This window comes from Halichondria panicea, chromosome 1, assembly GCF_963675165.1.
Source record: "Halichondria panicea chromosome 1, odHalPani1.1, whole genome shotgun sequence".
Classification (NCBI taxonomy): Eukaryota; Metazoa; Porifera; class Demospongiae; order Suberitida; family Halichondriidae; genus Halichondria; species Halichondria panicea.
The window spans coordinates 8556061-8578798 of record NC_087377.1 but is presented as its reverse complement, the minus strand read 5'-3'; the positions used below and the strand labels follow the sequence as shown (position 1 = coordinate 8578798).

At 42.6% G+C, this 22738-nt stretch overlaps 1 protein-coding gene, 2 long non-coding RNA genes and 1 pseudogene across 4 annotated transcripts; 3 read left to right on the top strand and 1 right to left on the bottom strand.

The window, feature by feature from the left end:
• Positions 1–25: 25 nt before the first annotated feature.
• Positions 26–10119, bottom strand: LOC135340751 (mucin-2-like). Of its 2 annotated transcripts, none has more exons than XM_064537114.1 (20): positions 9939–10119; positions 9671–9801; positions 9080–9208; positions 8656–8748; positions 8320–8457; positions 7475–7588; positions 7043–7122; positions 6633–6747; positions 6272–6424; positions 5894–6043; positions 5517–5624; positions 5168–5399; positions 4196–4740; positions 3466–3982; positions 2837–3033; positions 2413–2596; positions 2008–2328; positions 1302–1418; positions 613–748; positions 26–205 (listed from the first exon to the last, which is right to left on the bottom strand). In XM_064537114.1, exons 2-20 carry the CDS (start codon positions 9746–9748, stop codon positions 106–108), a joined length of 3507 nt encoding a protein of 1168 aa, XP_064393184.1. In that variant the 5' UTR covers positions 9749–9801; positions 9939–10119; the 3' UTR covers positions 26–105. The 2 variants fall into 2 exon arrangements, with proteins under 2 accessions (XP_064393184.1, XP_064393192.1); XM_064537122.1 differs by having other exon boundaries at positions 2837–3030.
• Positions 10120–10154: 35 nt separating this feature from the next.
• On the top strand, positions 10155–19125 carry LOC135342020 (uncharacterized). Its single transcript, XR_010396731.1, has 3 exons — positions 10155–10247; positions 13291–13373; positions 13433–19125. It is a non-coding gene; the product is annotated as an uncharacterized LOC135342020 (long non-coding RNA).
• Positions 10479–11615, top strand: LOC135341500 (uncharacterized; annotated as a pseudogene).
• A 5-nt stretch (positions 19126–19130) lies between the features above and the next one.
• Positions 19131–22738, top strand: LOC135342089 (uncharacterized). The gene is made up of 2 exons (XR_010396754.1): positions 19131–20127; positions 20317–22738. It is a non-coding gene; the product is annotated as an uncharacterized LOC135342089 (long non-coding RNA).

The window sequence follows — 22738 nt, the reverse complement described above, 5'->3', positions numbered from 1 at the left end:
AAACGCGAATAATTGTTTTACTACACAGTTTGACAAATTACATAATGCTAACACATAATTATACGTACGTAAGAACACAATGACACATATTTAATATTTATATAGTCAAGAAGACACTCTCAATCTTAATACACACGGTCCACATAGTATTAGGTTGGGGTCCAAGTCCCTCATCTGTCCACAACGACCGCACGTGTCCCTCGTCCTGTGTGTATGCATGTTGGTGCACACATGTGTTTTAATAGAGCCAAAATTATTGACCTCAACGAATACTAGTATTGTTCAGAAGGTACAAAGGTCGATCATTTTCGTGTTATAATTATAGACTATAGATGGACGAAATGCCGAATTTGGATATTTAGACATCGCAAGCTGAACGTAATGATGATGGATGGAATACATGCATAGAGTTACATGTACATTGTAACAACAGATCGAGGCTTGTGGTACGAGGCTTGTGGTACATATGGAAATGCATCCTGTAAGAATTAAGAATATCGTTCTCTTTAGCCTCGATTCCAGGCCGTATTTTTATCGGCCTGGAATCTTATGAGGTCAACTGGGTAAAAGTTTGGGCCAGGAATGAAAGGTATATGCATGTAGTACACTTACTTTTCTGAAGGTGTCTCTTTTTTAGGCTTCAGTTGGTCGTACAATCGCACCCCCTCTTCTCTTTTAGCTCGTATTTGCTGACTCAGCACAGTTCTTGATTGTACAACAGGATCTCTCAATATCTTGTCAAGAATACCTGTAATGGAATAACATGACTAGCGTATAAGTTTGTAGCATTTATGTACAGTATGTAGCACAAACGAGTGCTGAATAATAGCAGTAGCTTATACTTGTACAAGGAGAAGGGGTTATAACTTTATAAGCTCATACCTACGTATAATACCACTGCTTTTACCACCAACACGTACAATGTACAGTTTGTACGCTTGCCCCAACGCCTTGAGCTGCTGTTTTACCAGGCTTAACAGATAAGACCCGAATGAAAACGGGAACTTATACACATTATGACTCAAGAGGCCACGAGAGTGTGCTAGCCCTCCTTTTCAACTGTACCTGACTCTAAACCTTCGATCCTTATTTGACACACACTGTATCAATGTAATGAATTTACTGCAACCAAAACACCTGACATTTTGAGGTCGTTAATAAGAGTAACCTGAATTAATGTTTATAGGGTGCACTTACTTAATATACTGTACGTACTGTTCATTTAAAACAGTGGGACCTCCGATTAATGATCGACCATTGCTCCGATCATAATTGTATTAAAAGGGAGCTAAATCACTCACTCTTGAACTGTGTGAGGAGCATCAGTGCAACGGTGTCATCGCTACCCCTCACAGCCTGAGCCTTAGCGAGGAGGTCACGAGCCTCGGAGAGTTTGGCCTGGACCCATCGAGGGAGGGCTGGGAAAGGGGGAGGAGTCATCACATAATTAAAGCATAAATTATACGTATACACAACATGTATAACGGACACAGGCTTTGTGAATGCCCTGGAGGGTCTCAAATATTGGTAAAATAATAACAATTAATGTCTTTAATGCAGAATTATTAAAACAACTTGCCACCCGTATTTCAAGTGACTCGGTGGTTAAATACTAATGTGATACGGATCAGTACTAACGTGTAACAAATAATAATGAATTAGTAATACAGTAGAACCTCGATTATCCGGCCCTCCATTATCCGGAACCTCGATTATCCGACTTGGTAGTTTTTTTTTATCAGATTAAATAATTCAGAAAATGGGCGTGTCCCTCAAATGCGCATGTGCGTTACAGCTGTTACCATGGAGACATACCTGCTTATCTTCTGCGAATGCGCAGACAAGTATGTGGCACTGCTGTTTATCTATAAAGTGGGTGGATCAAGGTGTGGTTTATCTATTCAATTATCCGGCATATTCACTTATCCGGCCTGCTTCTGGAACCAAGGTGTCCGGATAATCGAGGTTCTACTGTACTGTCAAATTTAGTTTTTCACCTATGCTTACCATCAATCTCCTTGTCAGAGGCCTTGAGGCGCTTTTTCACCTGCTCTGGCACGGCATACAACGGATCCTCACCAATAAGCTGATTCGATTTACTTAGTGACTCATCAACTGTCGTCACATGACCGCTTGGCTTAGTCGCTTGACTAGGTGGCATAGTCACATGACCACTTGGAGGAGTAGGCTCCCTAATCACACGACTAGTCGGCAGAGTGGAGTGATGGCGAGAGGGGTTAATCTGATGCTTGCCCTTGTCCGGGAGGGCGTAAAGAGGGTGGGACCCAATGGGAGTGTCGGAATGAGTGGGAGTCCGAGAAGTAGAGTCTGTGGAGAAATAAACACATGCACTCTTATTCAAACATGTATTTGACATGGTTATGTCAGGCATGTGGCTAATTTAACACTCACCTTTTTTGGGTACATCCTTCTTAGAAAAGCTAATCTCTGCATAGTCGGCTTGCCCGGTAGCTCTGTGAGTGTCGCTGGTGATAGGTTTTTGACTCTGAGCCGGCATCTGAAAGTCCAACTCAACATAGGTACCAGTAGTTTGGCTAGCAGGTGAGACACTGGGCTTTGGCTGAGGTATCGCAATCTGTGAGGTGGGTGCATGGAGAGGTTATAGCACTCATATACATGTAGTGTGTGTGCAATGCAGTACACACACACTTACTTGCATGCAATTTGCACATAGAATTAGAGATCAGTTGATTGGTATACATGCATAATTATTATACATGCACTACCACGGAGTCTCGTTTCAATAAACCTTTACAAGCATCTGGCACTTTACGCTGTCAGTTTTACGTACTTTATGCATACCACAAAAACTCACTGGAATCTGAGGTAGATCGCGATTCGAGAAGTCAGGTTTGCCGCTCCCTGATGGTGGAAGGCGGTGTCCTGATGGAGAAGGGGGTTTCCCCGGCATTGTAGGGGGAATCCCGTCTGTGGGGTGGTCCGTAAGAGAAGCCATTCTCTTCAAGGACTTGACGGCTGGCGTTTCAGATTTGCTGCCAGGAGGTCGTACTACTGCGTGTGTGTGAATGGTACATGTTGTGAATACTAAGAACTACATTTGCACACTATACCAACCTAAAAATACACAGCAACAAATTAATAGGCTTAGATTAATAAATTAAATTAATAATAAATAAATTAATAATTAATAATAAATTAAATTAATAATTAAATTAAATTAATAGACTTAGAGCTGGAATGCACATAAATAATAAGGTGTCATTATTTATAGCGTTCCTACTGTATACACTGCACATTCAATGTGAAACACCCGACTAAATAAAGTTATATAGGTACACGCCTCCATAAAAAAACAGAGGACACAGCACAAAATGTATAATTATCATAGCTACATGCATATTATAGTGTATAAATCTCTTAGGTTTTTCACTGTGCGTACAACACCTACACACACAACAGACTAAGAATTGTGAGACACAGTACCTGTTGTGTTAGCCTCTGATCCTCTCTCTAGTCTTTTCATTGTCAACACCTCCCATTGATCGATGTCACTAGCCATACCACTTCTGTTATTATCATGGCTGGCTGTTGGTATCAGATTCGGCATTGGCCCAAATTTGGTCTCACGCTGATCCAATTTGGTGCTCTGTTCCCTTCGACTATCATGAGATTTACCAGCAAACTCATATGACGTTACATGAGGACCACGTGGCTTCATACGCGATGTTGGGGCAGTATTCCATTGCTTAGTGTGCAATTTAGCCAGATCTTCTGAAGTAAGCGAAAACTTGATCAAATCTTGACCTTTGGACCTTGTATCGTTGTCATTTCGGCTACTATTAGAAGGAGGACTGCTTGTATGAGTGTTCCGAGTAGCCATGACAGCAGCAGGTGATATGCTGAAACTCATGAGGTCGTCCTCTTGGTAGGTGTGATGCTGAGCATGCACTTTCGTTTCTTCAATGACTACATCTGATTTGTTGTTGATGCGTAACTTCGGCTGTGTGTGAGGGAGTACACCACTTGTAATATATAATTAAAGCACACGTGTGGGTGAATCTCTAATACAGCTGGTATTTCCTATTAATAACCCCCAAAATCTTACTACTAGTGTCCATAAGTTTCCATTGGGCGTGATAATGTACGGCGTACTTTGTGTGTGAACAAATATACAAAAGTATAAACACATAATATACAATGTACCTACATGTACCTGGTTATCAGGAGGTGCATTGTGGCTTGTATGCGGACGAGCTCGAACTGCTGAATCTTGAGGCTGTGACGTGGGAGGCTGTGTCGTGGGGGGCTGTGTCGACGTGACCTTGTGAGGCTGTGACGTGGGGGGCTGTGTCGATGTGACCCTGTGAGGCTGTGACGTGGGGGGCTGTGTCGACGTGACCTTGTGAGGCTGTGACATGGAGGGCTGTGTCGATGTGACCCCGTGAGTCTGTGATATTGGAGGCTGCGACGACGTGACCCTGTGAGGCTGTGACGTGGGGGGCTGTGTCGACGTGACCTTGTGAGGCTGTGACATAGAGGGCTGTGTCGACGTGACCTTGTGAGGCTGTGACGTGGGAGGCTGTGATGGCGTGACCCTGTGAGCCTGTAACGTGGGGGGCTGTGTAGGTGTGGATGTGAGCGGTTGGGTCGTGGTGGATACACAGGTATTCTTGTCTGTTGCTTCAGCAAGTGGGTGTGATTTGTTAGCACCTGGAGATAGACTGAACATCATGAGATCATTCGAGCTGGAAGGTACACCTGCAGAAGTACAGTTGTCTATAATCACGTATAACATAGCTATAAACAAACTGTGCCGTGATGTCCTCCAATATCATGTTATAATCGATACACTAATTTATGTACAGAAAATGTACCGTACTTGGTAGTGTTCTATCTAGGAGTAGCAGTTGGGGGGGGGGGGTTAACCGAATTAAATGAGGGGTACGGAGGGGGGAAACAAGTTTTTTTAGAATGCCATTTAGTAGATGGTAGGCTCCCACTTGTTTCAAATTAAGAATTTGCAGACTAGTGGAGGGGGGGGAGCTAGATAGTTTGGGGGAGGACTTTCCCTCACGCCCCTCCAACTCGATAGAACCCTGCCTTAAATGTAGCTTGAGTTCATTATGAAAATTGCTTGTATACATATTAACAACTAACGACCGGTAAAACACATTCGAATACCCACCATTGGTTTGAGTGTGTCCCCGGGAAGACAGTCCCGATGGTATGATACTCAACGTCATTGGATCAATAGTATGTGAGGACTGTCCGGTAGCAGTGGTCGCCGTGGCAGAAGGAATAGCTTCACTCTCAATCTGTTTCATCAGTTCGATCTCCTCTGGTGTCTCTTCTTCCGTTTCCTCAACAGTGGGCAGAGTATTGGAGCTCTCAGAGGAGAGAATAGTCTCAGTGGGGGCCTGAGAAGGATGTAAGATAGTTTGTTTGAGAGGACAGTTGCTAAGGGAACGCTACAGCAACATTCTATCATGTGATAAATGTTATCATGTGACAGATTCTTTAAAGTATGCACTTACCCCGGAGAGGTTGACTGTTTCTCCAAAAGGGTTGGTGTAGACCAGCAACAGTGGCTGATAGTGAGCTTTGCGGATCAATTCACACACGTCAGACCATTCGGAACCAATCTACAGGGACCATATTATTATACTACGTGCATGTATACTGTACACGCGTAGTTTATTATTATTATGTGGTACAATTATACGTATTAGATACATGTACGTACATGTATTACTGTTATAATAATTATAGACACGTACGGCATGAACTTATAATTTAGGGAATAGTGCACTGTACACGACAAGCTATAACAGAGAAAGCTACATATAATAGATATAACGTACACACGCAGGCACAACTGAACAAAGATGACTATTGGATATAGTTCACTCACCGTTCTGAACTTGGCGTCGTCGAAGTAGATCCACTCGCTTCTCTTGCTATGGTAACAGAAGGTGGAATAGTGACGACCATAGTACGCGACGACAGCTGCCAACTCCAGCTGGTTGCACTGAGCCGCGTCTGAGAATACATGGTCGAACACCTGCATGGCGAGGAGATAATTATAAGGAAATAGAACATCTATGGATACCAAAAGAAAAAATTCTGTGTACTCATAAACGGCCGGCGACCCCTGACGAAAAGCCAACTGTGATACAAATGCCAGTCACACCAAACGAACTATTTATACGATAAATAGTACAAAAAACCACTCAACAAGGAGCACATAATTAAAGTACACGTATTAAAGTATAATTACATTATTGCCCACCTCACTGAGTTGCAGACTAAGGCCTATGTTGCTCACGACCGACATGATGTCATCTATTGAGGGGGAGGCGGAGTCCCATATGAGGCCCAAGGAGAACGCATCTGGAGAGTTGAGCAGGATACGCTTTGTCACAACATTCTGACGACATTTCGCCTGCAATGGGAGGAATGACAGGAAGGATCTTTACGTATACAAGTAATACAGGCCTGTACTTATAGTGTGCTTGGGCATACAATAATATTATACTAAACCATCACTACTATATGTACGATTATTATCCCGGTATAATAGCAAGGAATGCTAAATTGCCAAATCAGAGTACACTGACTATACACGGCTGTAATTGTTAAGTTAAACTCACAAAGTTGGTGCACTGTCTTGTCTCTCCGAAGGCACTGGCATTATTCACGATCTTGCTGAAACTTTTAACCTCGGGGGAGGAGGGGGGCAGGGATTTGAGTTTCTCCGCCTCCTTACTGTGTATGTGTGTGCATGTGATGTCAATATGTTGAGAGCTAGTACATGCGTACAGTATATGTGCCACCCTTAACATTACTTTCTGTAAGCACAAAACCATTTTCAAGAGGGTGGGACACGGAGTGGTTATTTTTGGATACTTGAATAACAAACATAATAAGCAGTTTTTGAGCCAAAATGGAGAAAAAGGATCACCCAATTGCCTACTTCAGTATAGATTGTTACCTCTTGAGACAGCACTCCACAGTGGAAAAGACAGTAGTGCATGCGTAGACTGGTGCTTAATTAACTCACGAGAATGCTAATGATGAGACATAGTGGACAAACTGCACGAATGAGAGGGGTTCAGAGGTCGCTCCACAACGGCACTCAGTCTGTAACACAACAGCATAGTTACTATCAGAAGTTACAATCAAATAATTATGTTCAGACTTTTAAATTATTTTGTCAAGGGACGTGGAGAGAACTTATCTCAGCACGTGATGAAAGCTTCACAATGAATTTCCTAATAGAACACTCTATACAGGTATCAATAGAGCATAGATATCTACAGCATCTCATGAATAGCTATACTAGGTATACATTTGCTACCTAACTAAAACTTTAATAAACTCTCGATGTAGAAGCGATAATTAGGGGCTCCCCCTATTTTTGGAGTCCCCGGGCCCTAAAACGATTACTCTCTCAAGACACCACCCTAAACACTAATCCGTCCCAAAGCCTCACCCTCTCCAGGATGGTGTTTGCAAACTTCTGGTGGGAGATGCAGTGTTCAGCCGAGCACGTGTCCATGTCCTCACTTCCTGTCAGGTGATAGTGCACCTGCTCCAGCAACTTCTCCTAGAGTGGTAAATGAGGGGAATAAAAAACAGTATATTATAATTATATACGATCACCTATTACGTACAGCACACATGCAGTGACATGCGTACGTACCTATAATTATGTCCACACAACAAATAGGTACATTGTACACGTATATTGTATAGTTGCTGTGCTTAGCTGTGCGCACATTGATACACATAACATAGGTACACTACTCTAAGTAACGGCTGGCTATATCCTTAACTGCCAGAGGGGTGTGCTGAAGGGGTGGGGAAATTATGTAACTGTACTGTATTATACCGTATAGCAGGTAATTTTCGTAGGGTAAATATCGTGGGCGGCCTCTACACACATTTTCTCAGAACGCATGGAATGCAGTGCAGCTAGGCAATGAAGTCAAGCAACATTTTTTACTCACGAAAATCTCCGCATTCAAGATAAACGATCCCACAAAAGTTACTCGCTCGCTATAATTATGGTAGTATAAATAAATTGTGTTGTGTATACTTTGATTGTACGTACCATAAACACAAATAAATATTGATCTTCTGTTTACATGGGAAACTACAGATCATAACAATATTACACAGCTGGCCTATAACCCTCGCGTAATGCACCGTCATGTGATTAAACACATGTATGCAGTCATGTCACTGACTCGATTAGATGACATGAGTAAGTTATTGTTAACAACTGATGTAACAGTTAGTCCTAGAAGTGACATTACACGAGGTCAAATGACTCACAAAGCATTCGGCTGCATCGTCCATTAGTCCCAGCTGGAACCGTCGCTGACCCTCGTAACACAACGCCAATGCTTGCCTCAACTCGTCAGGGGGGATGGCTGATTGGCCGGTGTCGTGTTGGAACTCCGAGAACAGCGACTGTAATCATGTGAGGGGGTGGTGTCTATGAGAGGATGTCGTACGTTACCTATAAAGTATCTAGTGGACAAATACTAACACTAGACAAGTATAGGCAGATTTTCAAAAAGGATTTTGTTTGCATGCATTTTCAGAATACTGATATAACAGTTTCACCTACAGTAATTGTGATGCCTGTAACACACTGTGACAATGTACCTTCAGTGAGCAGAATATGCATGATTTCCCCACACAGTGGTGGCCCTTGACTTCCCTGAAGCTTCGCCTGAACACTGCTATATGCCACAGCACCTGAGGCGGAACAAGAAGGATACAAATAGGATATGGTAAAACCTGCTAAGGATTCACAAGCAACCTCTATTAGCTATGTAGCTGTATAGCGTGAAACCTGCAAACTAACACTTCATAAATTTATTATGGGGGGGGGGCATAATTCCCAGAAAATATAAATGTGAGGATGGAAGGCAGCACTGCCCTTTGCAGAGAGTGTTCAACAGTGTTAATAGTTCAGTAGAGCAGTAACCTCCTACATGTAGGTAACTATGCTCACTTTACTGTTGAAAACATTGGCAGTGAAACAGTAGCACAAGTACAACAGCACAGAGTAAATTTCTTTATATACCTGAACAGCGGAGTTGAGAAAGCAGTTGTTTTCTCCTGTTGGGTTGAGCAGACCCTTGGTGGTGAGGGACATGCTCATCTGGTGGACCATACGATGGGCGTCCGTAGTCTCCTCGGAGAATGAACTGGACTGTGAGGGTGTGAGGGGTATGGAGTGGGTGGGTGAGTATCAAGTATTCATGATTATGATTAAGGTATTAACTCAGGTAAATTATAACGTGTTGTTAAAAGTACAAGCATGCATACACTTGTACAAACGACTCGGCCAGTGCCTTGCTATGGAATAACGGGCAAGAACTGCTTGTCAATGAGCCGTACAAGCTACGTACATCTATATGTAGTGCAGTACATATATGTAACTGAAACTACTTGGCCTCATAGTACTGATAAGTATGCTGGCATAAGCCTCAGAGTTTACATATAGGGACTATACAATTATGTATTCATAACATACACTGATAGCTACATGTATCTATCTCCTTTCTGAATACACGAAGCCTTATTAATTTACTTCCACTGAGCTTACACTAGTCCAATATGCTATATCTATGTGTCAGCAATCCTTTCCACTACGTATATAGATTGGTCTTACCATCTCAATAGACTTGCGATGTCTGTACAGAGCTGTCAGACGGTCAAACTTTGGTAGGACATTGATGTTGAAAGCCATGGCTCTCACAGTCAGTGGTGTTAAGTGATCGAGGTTATGATAGTGTTCCTTCACTGTGTGTGTGTGCAAGTTAGTAAACCAATCATTACAATTATGCTTGTGCTCACACTAGATGTATCAATACAAACCCTTCATTTAAATAGGGTATCCATGATAGATTATGATCCAGCCATTATTATTTGGATAGTACCTTCCTCAGTGAAGTCTTGGGTCAGATCTCTACTGTGTAGCCAACGCCTAGGAAGTAGGTAGAGAATTTGTAGTAGGCTAGACTAAGGATCCGGCCAGAAGACGACTTTAATACTACTATACTATACTGTACATGAGCCTCAGATACATGCATAATTATATCGCATCATCAGCAGATGCATTCAGACACACCCCCTAAGTCTAATTAAATTTTTTCTGGGCATGCGCATTTGTGACCTCGTGGTCCAAAACACGTTCTAGGATTCTATCTGCTTTCATCGGAGCTATCGTAGTCAATGGAGCTTATCAGGTAAGCTGAACATTATGTTGATTGTCTCTTTCTTATCAGATATCTTTTCTTCCCTGTAAATTGTTTTTCCGGGTGGGGTGAATGGTTAATATTTCATGGTAATGTACAATCAGGATCTATGATCTTAAAAATTGTTGTTTACCAATTTTAATATAATAACTAGGCAGAATTATACAGATTATATAGATTAAATACTAGTTGGGTGTGCCGTAGCCTCGAGACCAGCCGTTCGTTATCTGAAAGAACGCCTGGTCAAGTTCCAATGTAGCACTCGTTCTATGGTCCAGGAATTTCTTGGACCGGTAATTGCCCGCAAAGGTCCGCCCAAGGTGTATTACCAATGAATGCTGGTCACTGCTCCACTCAGGGAGCTAATCCACTCACAAGACCCTGCATATCCCTACGAAGCTCTAACAAACCAGATATCAGCTAAAGCAGAGATCCAGCGAGAAAGACGCCAAAAGGCAGATTTGAATGCCAATCGCCTCAGAGAGGAGCTAACACCTACCCTCAAGAAAGCCATGGATCTAGCAAAGGAAAAGGGCTCCTCAAGCTGGTTGACGACGTTGCCTCTGGAGGAGCATGGGTTCTGCCTACACAAAGGCGCGTTTGTAGACGCTCTGGCCCTGAGATATGGATGGTGTCCGCCAAACACTGCTACAAACTGTGTCTGTGGCGCAAACTTCACTATCGAGCATGCTCTCTCCTGCCCAAGAGGTGGATTCCCGTCGATACGCCATAATGAGATCAGAGATCTAACTGCCACCCTAATGACAGAAGTCTGCAACAATGTGTGTGTGGAACCGGATCTCCAACCATTCTCCTCGGAGACCATGGCAAGACGCACCGCCATTACCACCGATAACGCAAGACTAGACATCGTGGCAAACGGCTTCTGGGGAGGAAGACTGGAGAGAACCTTTGTAGATGTCAAGAGTGTTTAACCCCCACGCACCATCGAACAGGAACACGAGCCTGGAGCAGTGCTTCAGAAAACACGAACTTGAGAAGAAAAGAGCCTATGAGCAAAGAGTCAGGGAGGTGGAACATGCGTCCTTCACCCCCTTAGTGCTCTCCGCAAGTGGGGGACTAGGAAAAGAAGCAACAACGTTCTATAAAAGATTGGCTTCCCTCCTAGCTGAGAAATGGGACCAACCATACCACCAGGTCATAAACTGGCTAAGATGCTCCCTATCGTATAGTCTGCTGAGATCTGCTATACAATGTGTTCAAGGCTCCCGGTCCTCCCGTGGTCGTGCCATAAAGACAATCCCACCAATGGATTTGGTGTCGGCCGAGGCACACTTATGCCAAATGGACTAACAAGTATATTTTTCCTTTTTGTATAATTTTTGTTTTTGTCATACTCTTTATTATTTTGCTTTGCCTTGCCTAGAAAAAAAAAAAAAAAAAAAAAAAATGAATATCATTATGATGCTATAAAACCGCTGACTCAGCTAGAACGAGTGCTACATTGGAACTTGACCAGGCGTTCTTTCAGATAACGAACGGCTGGTCTCGAGGCTAGGTGTGCCGCCGTGTATAATTACCAGAGGCGTGCGTGGGCGGCCACGGGTAGAAAATTTCGAGGGTGTAAATTTTCGTGCAATTCAATATTCTGTCTTATTCTGTCTTACTTATTTATTTGGGGAAAATTTCGCGGGTAGTAAATTTCGTGGAGTTAGTGTAGTTGGGCGGAGTCCAACCAACTGCGTAGGGTTGGGCACCACTCCAATGTCAGGTTTTGTGCAACTGCAGAAATTTTGCAGCCCAATCAGATTGCAGAGTTCAAGTGCTGAAGGCGTGACTTATTAATGAACGAGTCAGTAACTAGTAATTCTCTTTAGTTAAATCAAAATGCAACAATAGTAGACAAGCCAGCTTGATTCAGGAACACGCCAGGTCAGTTAGAGCTAGTGGCAAGCAAAAGTGACTCCTGCAGAGCATTCTAACTGAGATTTGCGGTTACCGCCCACTTGGTTAGCCACACCCTAAAGCTAAGTACATGGCACACAAAACCTGACATTGGAGTGGTGCCCAACCCTACGCAGTTGGTTGGACTCCGCCCAACTAGGAGTTAGTGTGTGTCACTATCTCGCATGCGTAAACAAAGCCTTTTGCGGGTTTTAATTTTCGTGTTCTGCAGCCACCCACGAAAAACGCGAAATTAAAAACACCTTGAAATTTTCTACCCGTACGGTAGTAGTCAGTTTGTTTGTTCGTGTACTCTGAATCTACTCACCTGGTACCGTATAGCGGGTATTTTTCGTGGGGTAAAAAATTTGTTATTTTCGTTGTCAAGCTGACCTCAACGAAATTTTAACGTAGGCGTGGATTACCATAACGTTTACCATAACGTATGAATGCAGTGCAGGTAACGAAATTTATACTCAAGAAAATCACATCTTTTACCCCACGAAAATTACCCGCTATACGGTACGAATTCTACTTGCAACTTCACATTGTCTTTTAGTCCCAATCTCTATTAATTTTGTGGCCCTGGAAGTTACGTGGGCTTTAATATGCCGATAAAGTTGCATGCCAAAAATCATTAACCAGATACACAATCCGCTCACATGATCTGCATGCTCCCGGGGAGGTACGACAGGTGTGGTGCAGCTCTAGCAATTAGTCATTGATTGAAACCTAACTATCCGCCCACGCTGTGTGTTATTGCTGAGTGTAATCCGAGGTTAATTGCTTGAGCTGCACTGCGTCTCCTCTGGCGCATGCTCCTAGTAATGAATGGCAGCATGGCTTAATTAAATCGTAAACTAATACATGCTCTTGCCTGCACTGTAAGGGTAGTATCGTATGGTTATTATCTGCTTTGCTGCTACTGGTGCTATGATTCAGGTTTCGATCATCATAGTATCTCGCTTGAGTTGTTCATATAGCTAAGTTTGATTAGAAAATAATTACTAGAGTTGTGCAGTAATTAGAAGGTATACTTAAGATATAAATTTCCTTTCTTAATTGCTAGCTGCTCAGAGGTCGTATACAATGTAAATCACCATCTAAACTTGTACTTTTTTCTATACAGATCTACAGATCAATACATGTACAAAACAGATTTCTGATATCGGTGAACAGCATATCACAACTTCCAGATCGTCACCTTTGCATGTAGGTAACTAGGATTTTTTTTTAGAAAATGTTCATTATAATTAGCACTCACTCTACAGTCACAGTCGTGTGAGCAGTTGAACCACACAGTGTAGGTCGAGGGAACAGCTGATGTACTTCGCTTGTTGCTACAGGGGCTTGTTGCAGTTGAGGAGCCCTTACTAGCAAAGATTGATGACTCCATAGACCTGGCCGGAGATGCATAGAAATGAGGTTTGATTAATTTAAGGGGAGGAGGGAGGGGTGGGGTTTCGCTGGTGACTAAGACAGCAGCTAAGCTTATCCCCTTCCTCCACCCTATATACCTCTTATCAGTTAACAATTTATTTTCTCCGTAGTAATGATTAGAGTCAGTATATCTAATCAGTATACTGTATTGGTCAGTATACCGTATTGGGCCAAGCGAGGAAAGATCATCACTGATTTATTAGTAATTTTCGCGGAAGTTTAGCGTGTCGGTGAAACTTGAATATTCGTACAGCTCAGGATAATGACGTTGAACCTATTGCAGTAGAAACATAGTATTAATTTTTGTATAATGTACAAAAATAACCGGTAGGAGGTGGGTGATCTTCTGCATCCAAAATGTGTAAAAAGTGTAGCGAGAACAGTAACTTTATGTTAACGTTGACTTGAGTCAGCCTGTATTACAATACCTATCTACCGGTGTCATATTTTACTGATATAAATTTTGACTAGATACATAAACAAGAAGGCGGCTAGAATTAGCCTCATGAATTAGCCGCCCTCGTTTTGTAGAAGGGGTTATTTCAAAGGGCGGTTAATTTACATGTATGTGACTAAGATTATTATAATACATAAAAATTAGCTAGTCGTAAAATTCATCAAAAGGGTCGGTCCTATTCATAATTAATACTTAATTGCTGTTGTAATTGAAAATGAAGATTGAATGTGCTTGGTGGCAACACTGTAGTTCCATCTACCAGCCTCTAAGATGCGGTAAAGTGACTTTATAACACCAGTGTTAAGTCCACGTTAATCTCATCTCTATTTTTACAATAGTTTTTTAGTCCATAAACTGTGTTCTTAGGGGCCTGCTCTGGGTGTAGTTACATCTCTTTGTCATTAATAACGATGTTCGAATAGAAAAAACACCAGCGGCACGAGCGGCACGTAATAATGAGATGCATGCATATGTGTGTGTGGGACTATTTGCACACGTTGTATTAGATTTGTATGAGCGGTTATTTCAAAGGGCGGTTATTTATGTGACTAAGATTATTATAATACATAAAAATTAGCTAGTTGTAAAATTCATCAAAAGGGTCGGTCCTCGTTGGCTGTCATGTGCATTTTTGCCACTTGCAAGCACAATAAAGTTGAGAGTGATTATGCTGTTGGTGGGAGAGTGACTGGAGGGCAGAGAAATTGAGCTGTTGGTAAGAGGGTAGCTGGAGGGCAGAGAGATTAAGCTGTTGGGGAGAGGGTATAATAGGAAGCAGGCACTCACTCTCGCTAGGCGGTGAAGTCTGGGACAAGGCGTGTCGAGTCTGCCAAGCCTGAAGTGCCTGAGGTCGCTCCTGCACCTTGCCGCAGAGATGATGCCGGCTTCGAAAACCCCTTTGCTGGAGGCAGCTCCAAGAAGTCCAGAAAAGCCCCAGAGTAAGTCCTCCAGGTTGAAGTCCTCTGGTGACTCTGGGAGCCATTGGAGAGACGGGATATGTTCTGAATCCACAACAAATCGATGTACACATGCACACTTTTTAAATACAGCCATTGTGACCAGAGCGTCATGCAACGCCGAGTGCGGCCCCTCTTGGCAGCTTTAGACAAGTCTTTCAAGCTGTACAGGCCCTTGTGGTTGGGGAGACCTCGCCCCCTCAGGTCAGGCATGAGACATCTACTTCGGGTGTAAACCCTTTGTATGTCCCTTACCCGATCTGTCACTGTGGATGCTGCATCCCACAACCATGCACTCTCCAAGACACTCTCCAGAGCCACCCCATCTGTCATTGACGCAAGTGGCAGTGTAACATCAGTGAACTTGGCGGTAAAATTTGAATTTCTGATTATAACGTCCTGTGACTGTTTTGTGCCGCGAGTCATGACAAAACTGGAAGGAAAAAACAACTATGCCAGTGATTCGAAAATAACTAGGGTGACAAAAGGAAGCTTCAATTGTGTGTGTGTGTGTGTGTAAAAGTGCATACACATTGGAGCCATACCAATCAAGTTTCTTTGTAGCATCGTGGGTGATAATCAATCTTAGAATTGCCTCCAAACATTTTTTCCCCGGGCCATTCCGCCACTCACGCTTCAACCTTGGCAGACTTGCCTCTACCTTTTCAAATTCGATCTCCATCCTTCCTTGTAATAAAATCATACTAAATTGACACGATAATTTTGACATTGTACGTATAGTACATACACACTCCAGAGCAATAAGATTAGTTTAAATGAAAGGTCTAGTTCGTTTTGAAGCAGTATGTAATAACTGTACAGAATATGAATACGGACTCACCTTGGTGCTATGGAGTGTCTTAGAGAGTGCCTGAAAAATATTTATCGTAAGACACTGTAATGAATGAGTGTGCGCAAATGAACATGTATACTGGCCACCTCCGAGACACTCTGCCGCCACTAACTTATTTACCAAAATTTAACTCTTTATCTACATGTATAAACCTGTGCTTGCTTTATTATTAACTGTACTTCAGTGTATTTTTACACCAACTTGTACAACACATTAATAATGGAACGGCTCAAAACCAAATTGTCAAGGATTCTTGTACTAGTAAAGAAGTGGCTAACTATTGTGCGTTGAAAGTGTTACCCTCAAGACGAATGAAGACAACCCAACCTCTTCCTGTTGCCATTCTGAATGCAGTAGATGCCAAACACATTGAAGCTAAACTTGTCTCTAAGCTGACGAACGATACAGTCATGTAATTATAGCACTGGTAAGCAGTCGTTACTATTCTTATTACCTTCTCGCCAATCGTCACACACAGTTCCTCGTGAATTATATATAATGCCACACCAGTAGTAGTATACAAACTCACCAATCTCTTCCAGGACGCAATAACCCTCTTCCTCACACACAGTTTCAGTTCTACGGGAGTTATATATAATACCACACACATGCATGCACCAGTATAGTAGTAGTAGTATTAGTATGCAAACTAATCGAAAATTTAAGTACAGCTGCACAAATTTGTGGATGCACTGTATTGGGTTTCGTCAGCACAGTGTAGGCAACATTATAGAGTGCCCTACGATATTATTGTAGCAACTGTGTGCTAACGACTAAGTTTCTGGTTAAAGATCTTAAAGAAGACATAATTCAAAGAAGGCATAATTCTAAGACTGCAGGTTCTGGAGGAGGAACTGTCTGCCAGGTATATAAATTTATAATGAAATCATTGACAGAGTGGGTGTAATAATTTACCATGCGTTGAGCATCTAATTCGGCCCGCACTTTGTTGCGAATGATATGCCTCTTCACCTTCCTTTCCTATCAATAAATGTCGTGTAAAAACATTTTTTAAAGGGGACTTACGGTGGAATAGGAACCGGATTTTTCTTATTACAAGAATTTTAGAAGGCCAGCGAATATGTAGGTCCTTTGTTCCTTAAGAACTGGTTATTGTTATAAGGGTGGCCAGGCAGTGGCATTAATAACTTACTGGGGAGAGATCCTTGACCTCGGGGGAGGTGCCCGACCCAGGGCACCTTCTCTCCAGAGGCCCAGCAGTACGAATCGGATCGACATCTTTGTTGGAAAAATATGTGGCTAAAATAATTTGTAGAAAATCTGCAGAAACAAAAACGCTGTGAAGTCGGCTTGGGCAGGTGCCTCTGTGCCTACGAGGAAGTTCCTGGTCCACCTCCCCCCGTGACTCAGATATTAATTTTCCGCAACGGCTTTCTTACCTGCACGGTCCTGCACGGTCATATAGAGAGGTATCTCAGACACTGTTGTTGGTTTTATTACTTCCGTGTGATTTATCTGTTGTTGCAACAGTCTGTCCGGTACCAGCCAACTATATAATTATTTAACTCTTTATCAGAGCTAGGACACTTCGTGTTTATTGTGTTTATTGCGAAGGGGATTTTACCCTATGTTTTAGTTCTGTCGCTATAGGTGGTGGTGGGGAAGGGGGGTACTGAGAATTAGTTTTCAACTGTTGGGTTTCGTCAGCACAGTGTAGGCAACATTATAGAGTGCCCTACGATATTATTGTAGCAACTTGTACTAACGAGTGTACTAACGACTAAGTTTATGGTTAAATGTTACCTTACCAACGACGTCAGCCTGGAGACAGGGGAGAGGACGGCACCATGTTCGAACTTGAGATGCCGAGATTCTCAACAAATTTCCTCGTTGTGAGATCATTACCCATCAATCCACGAGAGTATTACAATTGTATGTACGATAAAAAAATGTTTTCTCTTGCGACAATTATCATTCGCGTAGTGCAGTTTTTGCAAGTACTCCATCACTCAGCCTAACTTAGATAGGTTGGCTCACCTGATGATGCCACTATTGTAACAGGCACGTGGCACATGGCATGTTGAAGATGTGTCCAATTCCAAGAAAGGTCTTGCCTCCTTCCATGCACTGTTTAATTTCGCTTTTATTGAGGCAAACATAATTACGATTAATACATGCAGGCCAGTTACAATTGTCCTGCATATGCATGCCTCGAACACTTTATTGGGAATGCTTCTATGGTACTCATCCTGAATCTTTGCCCTTTTGACACAGGTGCTTTCTAAAGAGCAGTTCACCTGCGAATAGACTATGCATAACACACACAACCATGTACATGACACGATTAGCCTGCATGGGAGCAAGTACCAGTGCTAATACGACCTCCAAGAGCAAGTCCAAGCTGGTGGTAAAGAAAAAATTCAGCCTCCATCACATAATTATAGCACACGATTTATATTATACAAATTCATTCAACACTAGATAATTATAAACAAGGAGATAATTATCACCCGATTTATACTACTAGGTGTCGGAGGAGAATTCCTTGTCTTTGACCTTTGCCCTTTGTGAGTAGCCTTCGCTAAAGTAGCCAGCGGTTTGTTAAGGCATCCCATGGTTTCTTTATTTGGATCCCTACAGAAAAAATGTTAAAAAAAACCGCATTCAATTAATGGCATGCTGATTGTCTAAAGGAAATCTAAAGTAACGGCTGAACATTTGCATACCGCATTCTTCCGAAATTACGCATACCTGATGCAATCACGTCTGACAGTGATGCAGTAACTTGCCAAGAAAGTTAGGGTTTCTAATTAGAGCTGCATGGTTAGCTCTGGGCATATTTTGCTCAGCATGCGTGTTAAAAAACCTAGAGTTGATAAATGTTCATACACAAATAACACCTGACTATAGTATATTAAGAACTTACAATTTGTCTCTTAAGGTACCCCGCGTCTCCCTTTCTCCCCTCTGTCTCCTTTCTCCCCACGATCTCCCTGGTAGCCCTGATCCCCCACACGTCCCTGTCCTTTCTTCTCCCCCCGCAGACCAGATGAACCTATCGGTCCACGAATTCCAGTGGGTCCAGTTACTCCTGCTATTCCTTGGGAGCCTGTTGCTCCACGTGCCCCTCCAGCTCTGGGTGCACCAGGCCATCCCCGTGCTCCCCGTGGGCCGGTAATGCTGGTGACAGTTGGGCCTGATGGTGGGCCCCTTGCCCCTGGTGGTCCTTGTAGGCCCCTTGCCCCTGGTAGACCCTGCACTCCTGGTACACCCTGCGCCCCTGCATGGTGGACGTGCTGAACCCCTGCATGGTGGACGTGCTGAACCTGCAGCACTTAGAGGAATGGGAGGATGGATTATGGGGAATACCCGGTTCCAGTTCCAACGGCAGAAACCCAAGTCCCGCAGCTGCCATGTCAGGAATTTGACATTTAACAGATTGGCGCGGAGGGGCCTGCAGAAATAAAATAGGGCATTAAGCAACCTGAATTTAACAGCTTTAATCATCTGATTTACCGATCCTATACATCGAGGTGGGATGTAGTAGATAGCTACGTGATAATTCCCCCCTTGTACAGCTTATAGGGGGAAACGCTGCCCAACGTCCACGTACACAAGATGGAAGGACACTTGTGGCTGGTTTCTTCTGAGATGTATCTGGTCCAAGTCCACTGCACTAACAGTGAACGACGCTGGTAGCAACGTGGGCTGGTGGCATAATTTTAAGTGTATAATAGTCATAGTATAAACACAGTTACTTGTGCGGTCTCATGTTGTGCTTTGGAGGAATAATGTGGGAAGGCTGTGAGCATAAAAGTACCAACCTCTACTTGTGGACATAATGGTCTCCACAGCACTCGTTTGACTGTTGGCAGGGATGACTGGGCACAAGACATCGAAATAGAAACTTCTCTTAAGTGAAGTTGGAACTGAGGTTGGAACTGCGACCACATTCTCGTCTTTAATCTCGCAGGCAACGTAGAGGGTTCCAGAACCTAGTGAGCAGAGAATAAACTCTGGTACTCTCAGCTGTTTAGAAACAGGGAACCCCAATGGTATCTGAATTAAGACAGTCATGCATATACTCCTGTCAGAAGTTCCATGAACATACCAGAGGTGCCATTTTCTTTGCAAGGTATGTATGCATGTCGATGGTATCTGAATTAAGACAATCATGCATATACTCCTGTCAGAGTTCCATGAACATACCAGAGGTGCTGTTTTCTTTGCAAGGTATATATGCATGTCGATCGCCCTGGATTTCGAGTAAAAGGTTTTTACACTGGTTCCATGACACAGGTCAGGGTGTCATACAGGATTTTGAAGTAGAGGGGGGAAATGAGAAAAGTAACCAGAAAATGTTGCTAAAAAAAGGTCAACTGTTATTTCAATACCCAGCTATGGACACTCGGTCATAATTGAAAGGGGGGGGAAATTGGAGCTAGGGGGGGGATATCCCCCCTTTCCCCCCTGTATGACACCCTGCAGGTTATACACACGGAGACAATAATTATACCATCGATGTCGACAGTGTAATTGATTGTTTCAGAATCACTCCAAACACACCATTATCGATAAAATTAGCATTAATAATTATGATGAAACCATCTCGAAAAGTTTCTTGCCCAGAGAGAGCTGGCCATCAATGCTGCTGTGACTGCCAATGCACAGATCAACGTGTCCGAGCAAAGGGCCTGTCCAGTCTCAACCATTATGATGCCTCCCATACACTCCGAATATTTTGCGTATAGGGTTTTATTACGTTATGCATGTAAATATCGAAGAAGTTAACAATGTGTACCACCTGCTGGAGAATCCCTACCTGGATTCAGCGGTTCCTTCCCTGAGATATCGCTTGCCGTTTTCAGAGCCACACCCACTGTTGGAATCTAGACCATTTTCTCTGGTCCCACTGCTACAAGTGATGATAATTATATAGGTCAATTGTGAGGAATATATTATATATGTACATACATGTATACAGTGAATTAATTGTGTATATTATCATAATTAATTATGAGTCTTTAGTCCTTTGAGCTTGCACCTGTACTTCATAGCTAAAATAATGTGGGGGAAAAAATATTATAAGTTGTGAACGCATTGTATGCAGCTTTTTTTGTGAGGATTGTTTGATATTGCCTATACTATGGAGAGCAAGTGTGATAGAACTAAACTTATAGCTTCAAATAAATCTTTGCATGGAATACCAAGGCATGCAGTTATCACAGTTAAATGTCATTAAAACTAGCACGAGGCAGTGGACTCTATTTGTTAGTCTGTACAATAAAATTATGGATGCAGAATCGAACAAAATTCCTTATACAGTGAAAGCACCGCAAAAAGCTGTACTATATTGAAGCTGGACCGAAAAGATTGAAAGCAATGAACTCACCAATGTCGCCTGTTTCATTTGAGAAGCTAGCGGAACAGTGAGATTTTGACATTTAGAGCAAGGTTGTCGGCTTGAAGTATTCTCTGCCTGAAAAATTTTTGTTTTAAGATATCATAATCACAATCGGTAGCTATATTATTGCCTTGCTGTGCCATTAGTGAAAAATAGTTATAGTGAGAAAAGAGTGTGCGCTAGTTTGCTTTGTAGACAATGAACCCACGTTTTCAACTGTTGGGTTTCGTCAGCACAGTGTAGGTAACATTATAGAGTGCCCTACGATATTATTGTAACAACTGTGTGCTAACGAGTGTGCTAACGACTAAGTTTCTGGTTAAAAATATCTTCAAGAAGGCATAATCCTACGTATGAAGTAATAAGTTGCCTTCTATATAGATTTCGGTGAGCACATTTCCTCATGCTTGTTGTGAATCACCGCCATGTCCTTGTCTCGACGAAGAACATCCCTCCAGTTCTTCAGAACCTCGGACATCTTCACCGCCTGTCTCGAGTCTTAAGTCTAAATAACTTAGGGCGTCTTCAAAGTACTCCAGCTTCTGGATGATACCAGAAGCCTGGAGTTTGCACTTTCTCAGGATCTCGTCTCGATCGGTTATTATCTATCTCCTGATATGAACAATATAATATAACTCACATAAAACAGTGACTTGCATTGACAAACTAGGCTGTGTTGTTATAGCCTCTGTGTTGAAGTCAGTGGTGCATAAGCTGCACAGGCTGAGAACTGAGCTGGCACACATTTTTATAGAAGTCAGTGTATAATCTGCATATTTCATGCATCTCTTGATCACCTTCGAATCAAAACAAAGGCCGCTTTCTGCTTTGTGTGTCTCTTCTTGAAGCTGCCTAACAAAATTATCGTAGTTAGTTATGTCTTCTGGCTCATCAGTCTTTTTAATTCGAAAAAATCGGCCAGTGCATACGAGAGTGCCCCACAAGGTCTCAAAATGTCATAGGTTGTTCCTATTTAAGCACACAATACAGGCGGTCCTTCTTCATCTCGGGTAAACACGTTGATTTTAGGTACACTGTGTCAGTTACTGTTTGGCAGCTCTAAGCTGAATGTGTGCAAAGCTTGTGATTTATCCATCTCTGACATGATCAACTTTCTGAGTGAGGACAGACATTATGAAGCAGGGCATGTTCCTGAATGTACAGCAGAGGTACCGCAAAAATCGTACGCCAAGCAAGAGGACTACCAATTCTCAGTAGTTACTTAATGTCTTGAACCTGTAAATAAATTTCCGCTGACTTACTTATCGATTTAAAGTATCTAGCTAGTGAGAGTCCTTTAGCACAATGCAAGCATTCCAGTTTACATAAGAATAAAATAATTATACGTCCAATAACACAAGCTGCCTGTATAATTCAATAACACAAGGATTCTCATGCTATACATGCATGTGTTTTATGTTACCCCTTATGCCTCGAGCACGGGAGGCACAAAATGCAATATTATTGTTCTTGTAGAAAACTGTGGATCCGTTGAATATCCATGAT

Bases quoted from the DNA above. Each gene is read 5' to 3' on its own strand.
- LOC135340751 (XM_064537114.1), bottom strand. From the start codon at position 9,748: ATGGCTTTCAACATCAATGTCCTACCAAAGTTTGACCGTCTGACAGCT. The intron at 3,034-3,465 runs GTACTGTGTCTC...ACACACACGCAG, and splicing joins ATCAGAGGCTAACACAACAG to TAGTACGACCTCCTGGCAGC. The intron at 749-1,301 runs GTGAGTGATTTA...ATTCCATTACAG, and splicing joins GCTCCTCACACAGTTCAAGA to GTATTCTTGACAAGATATTG.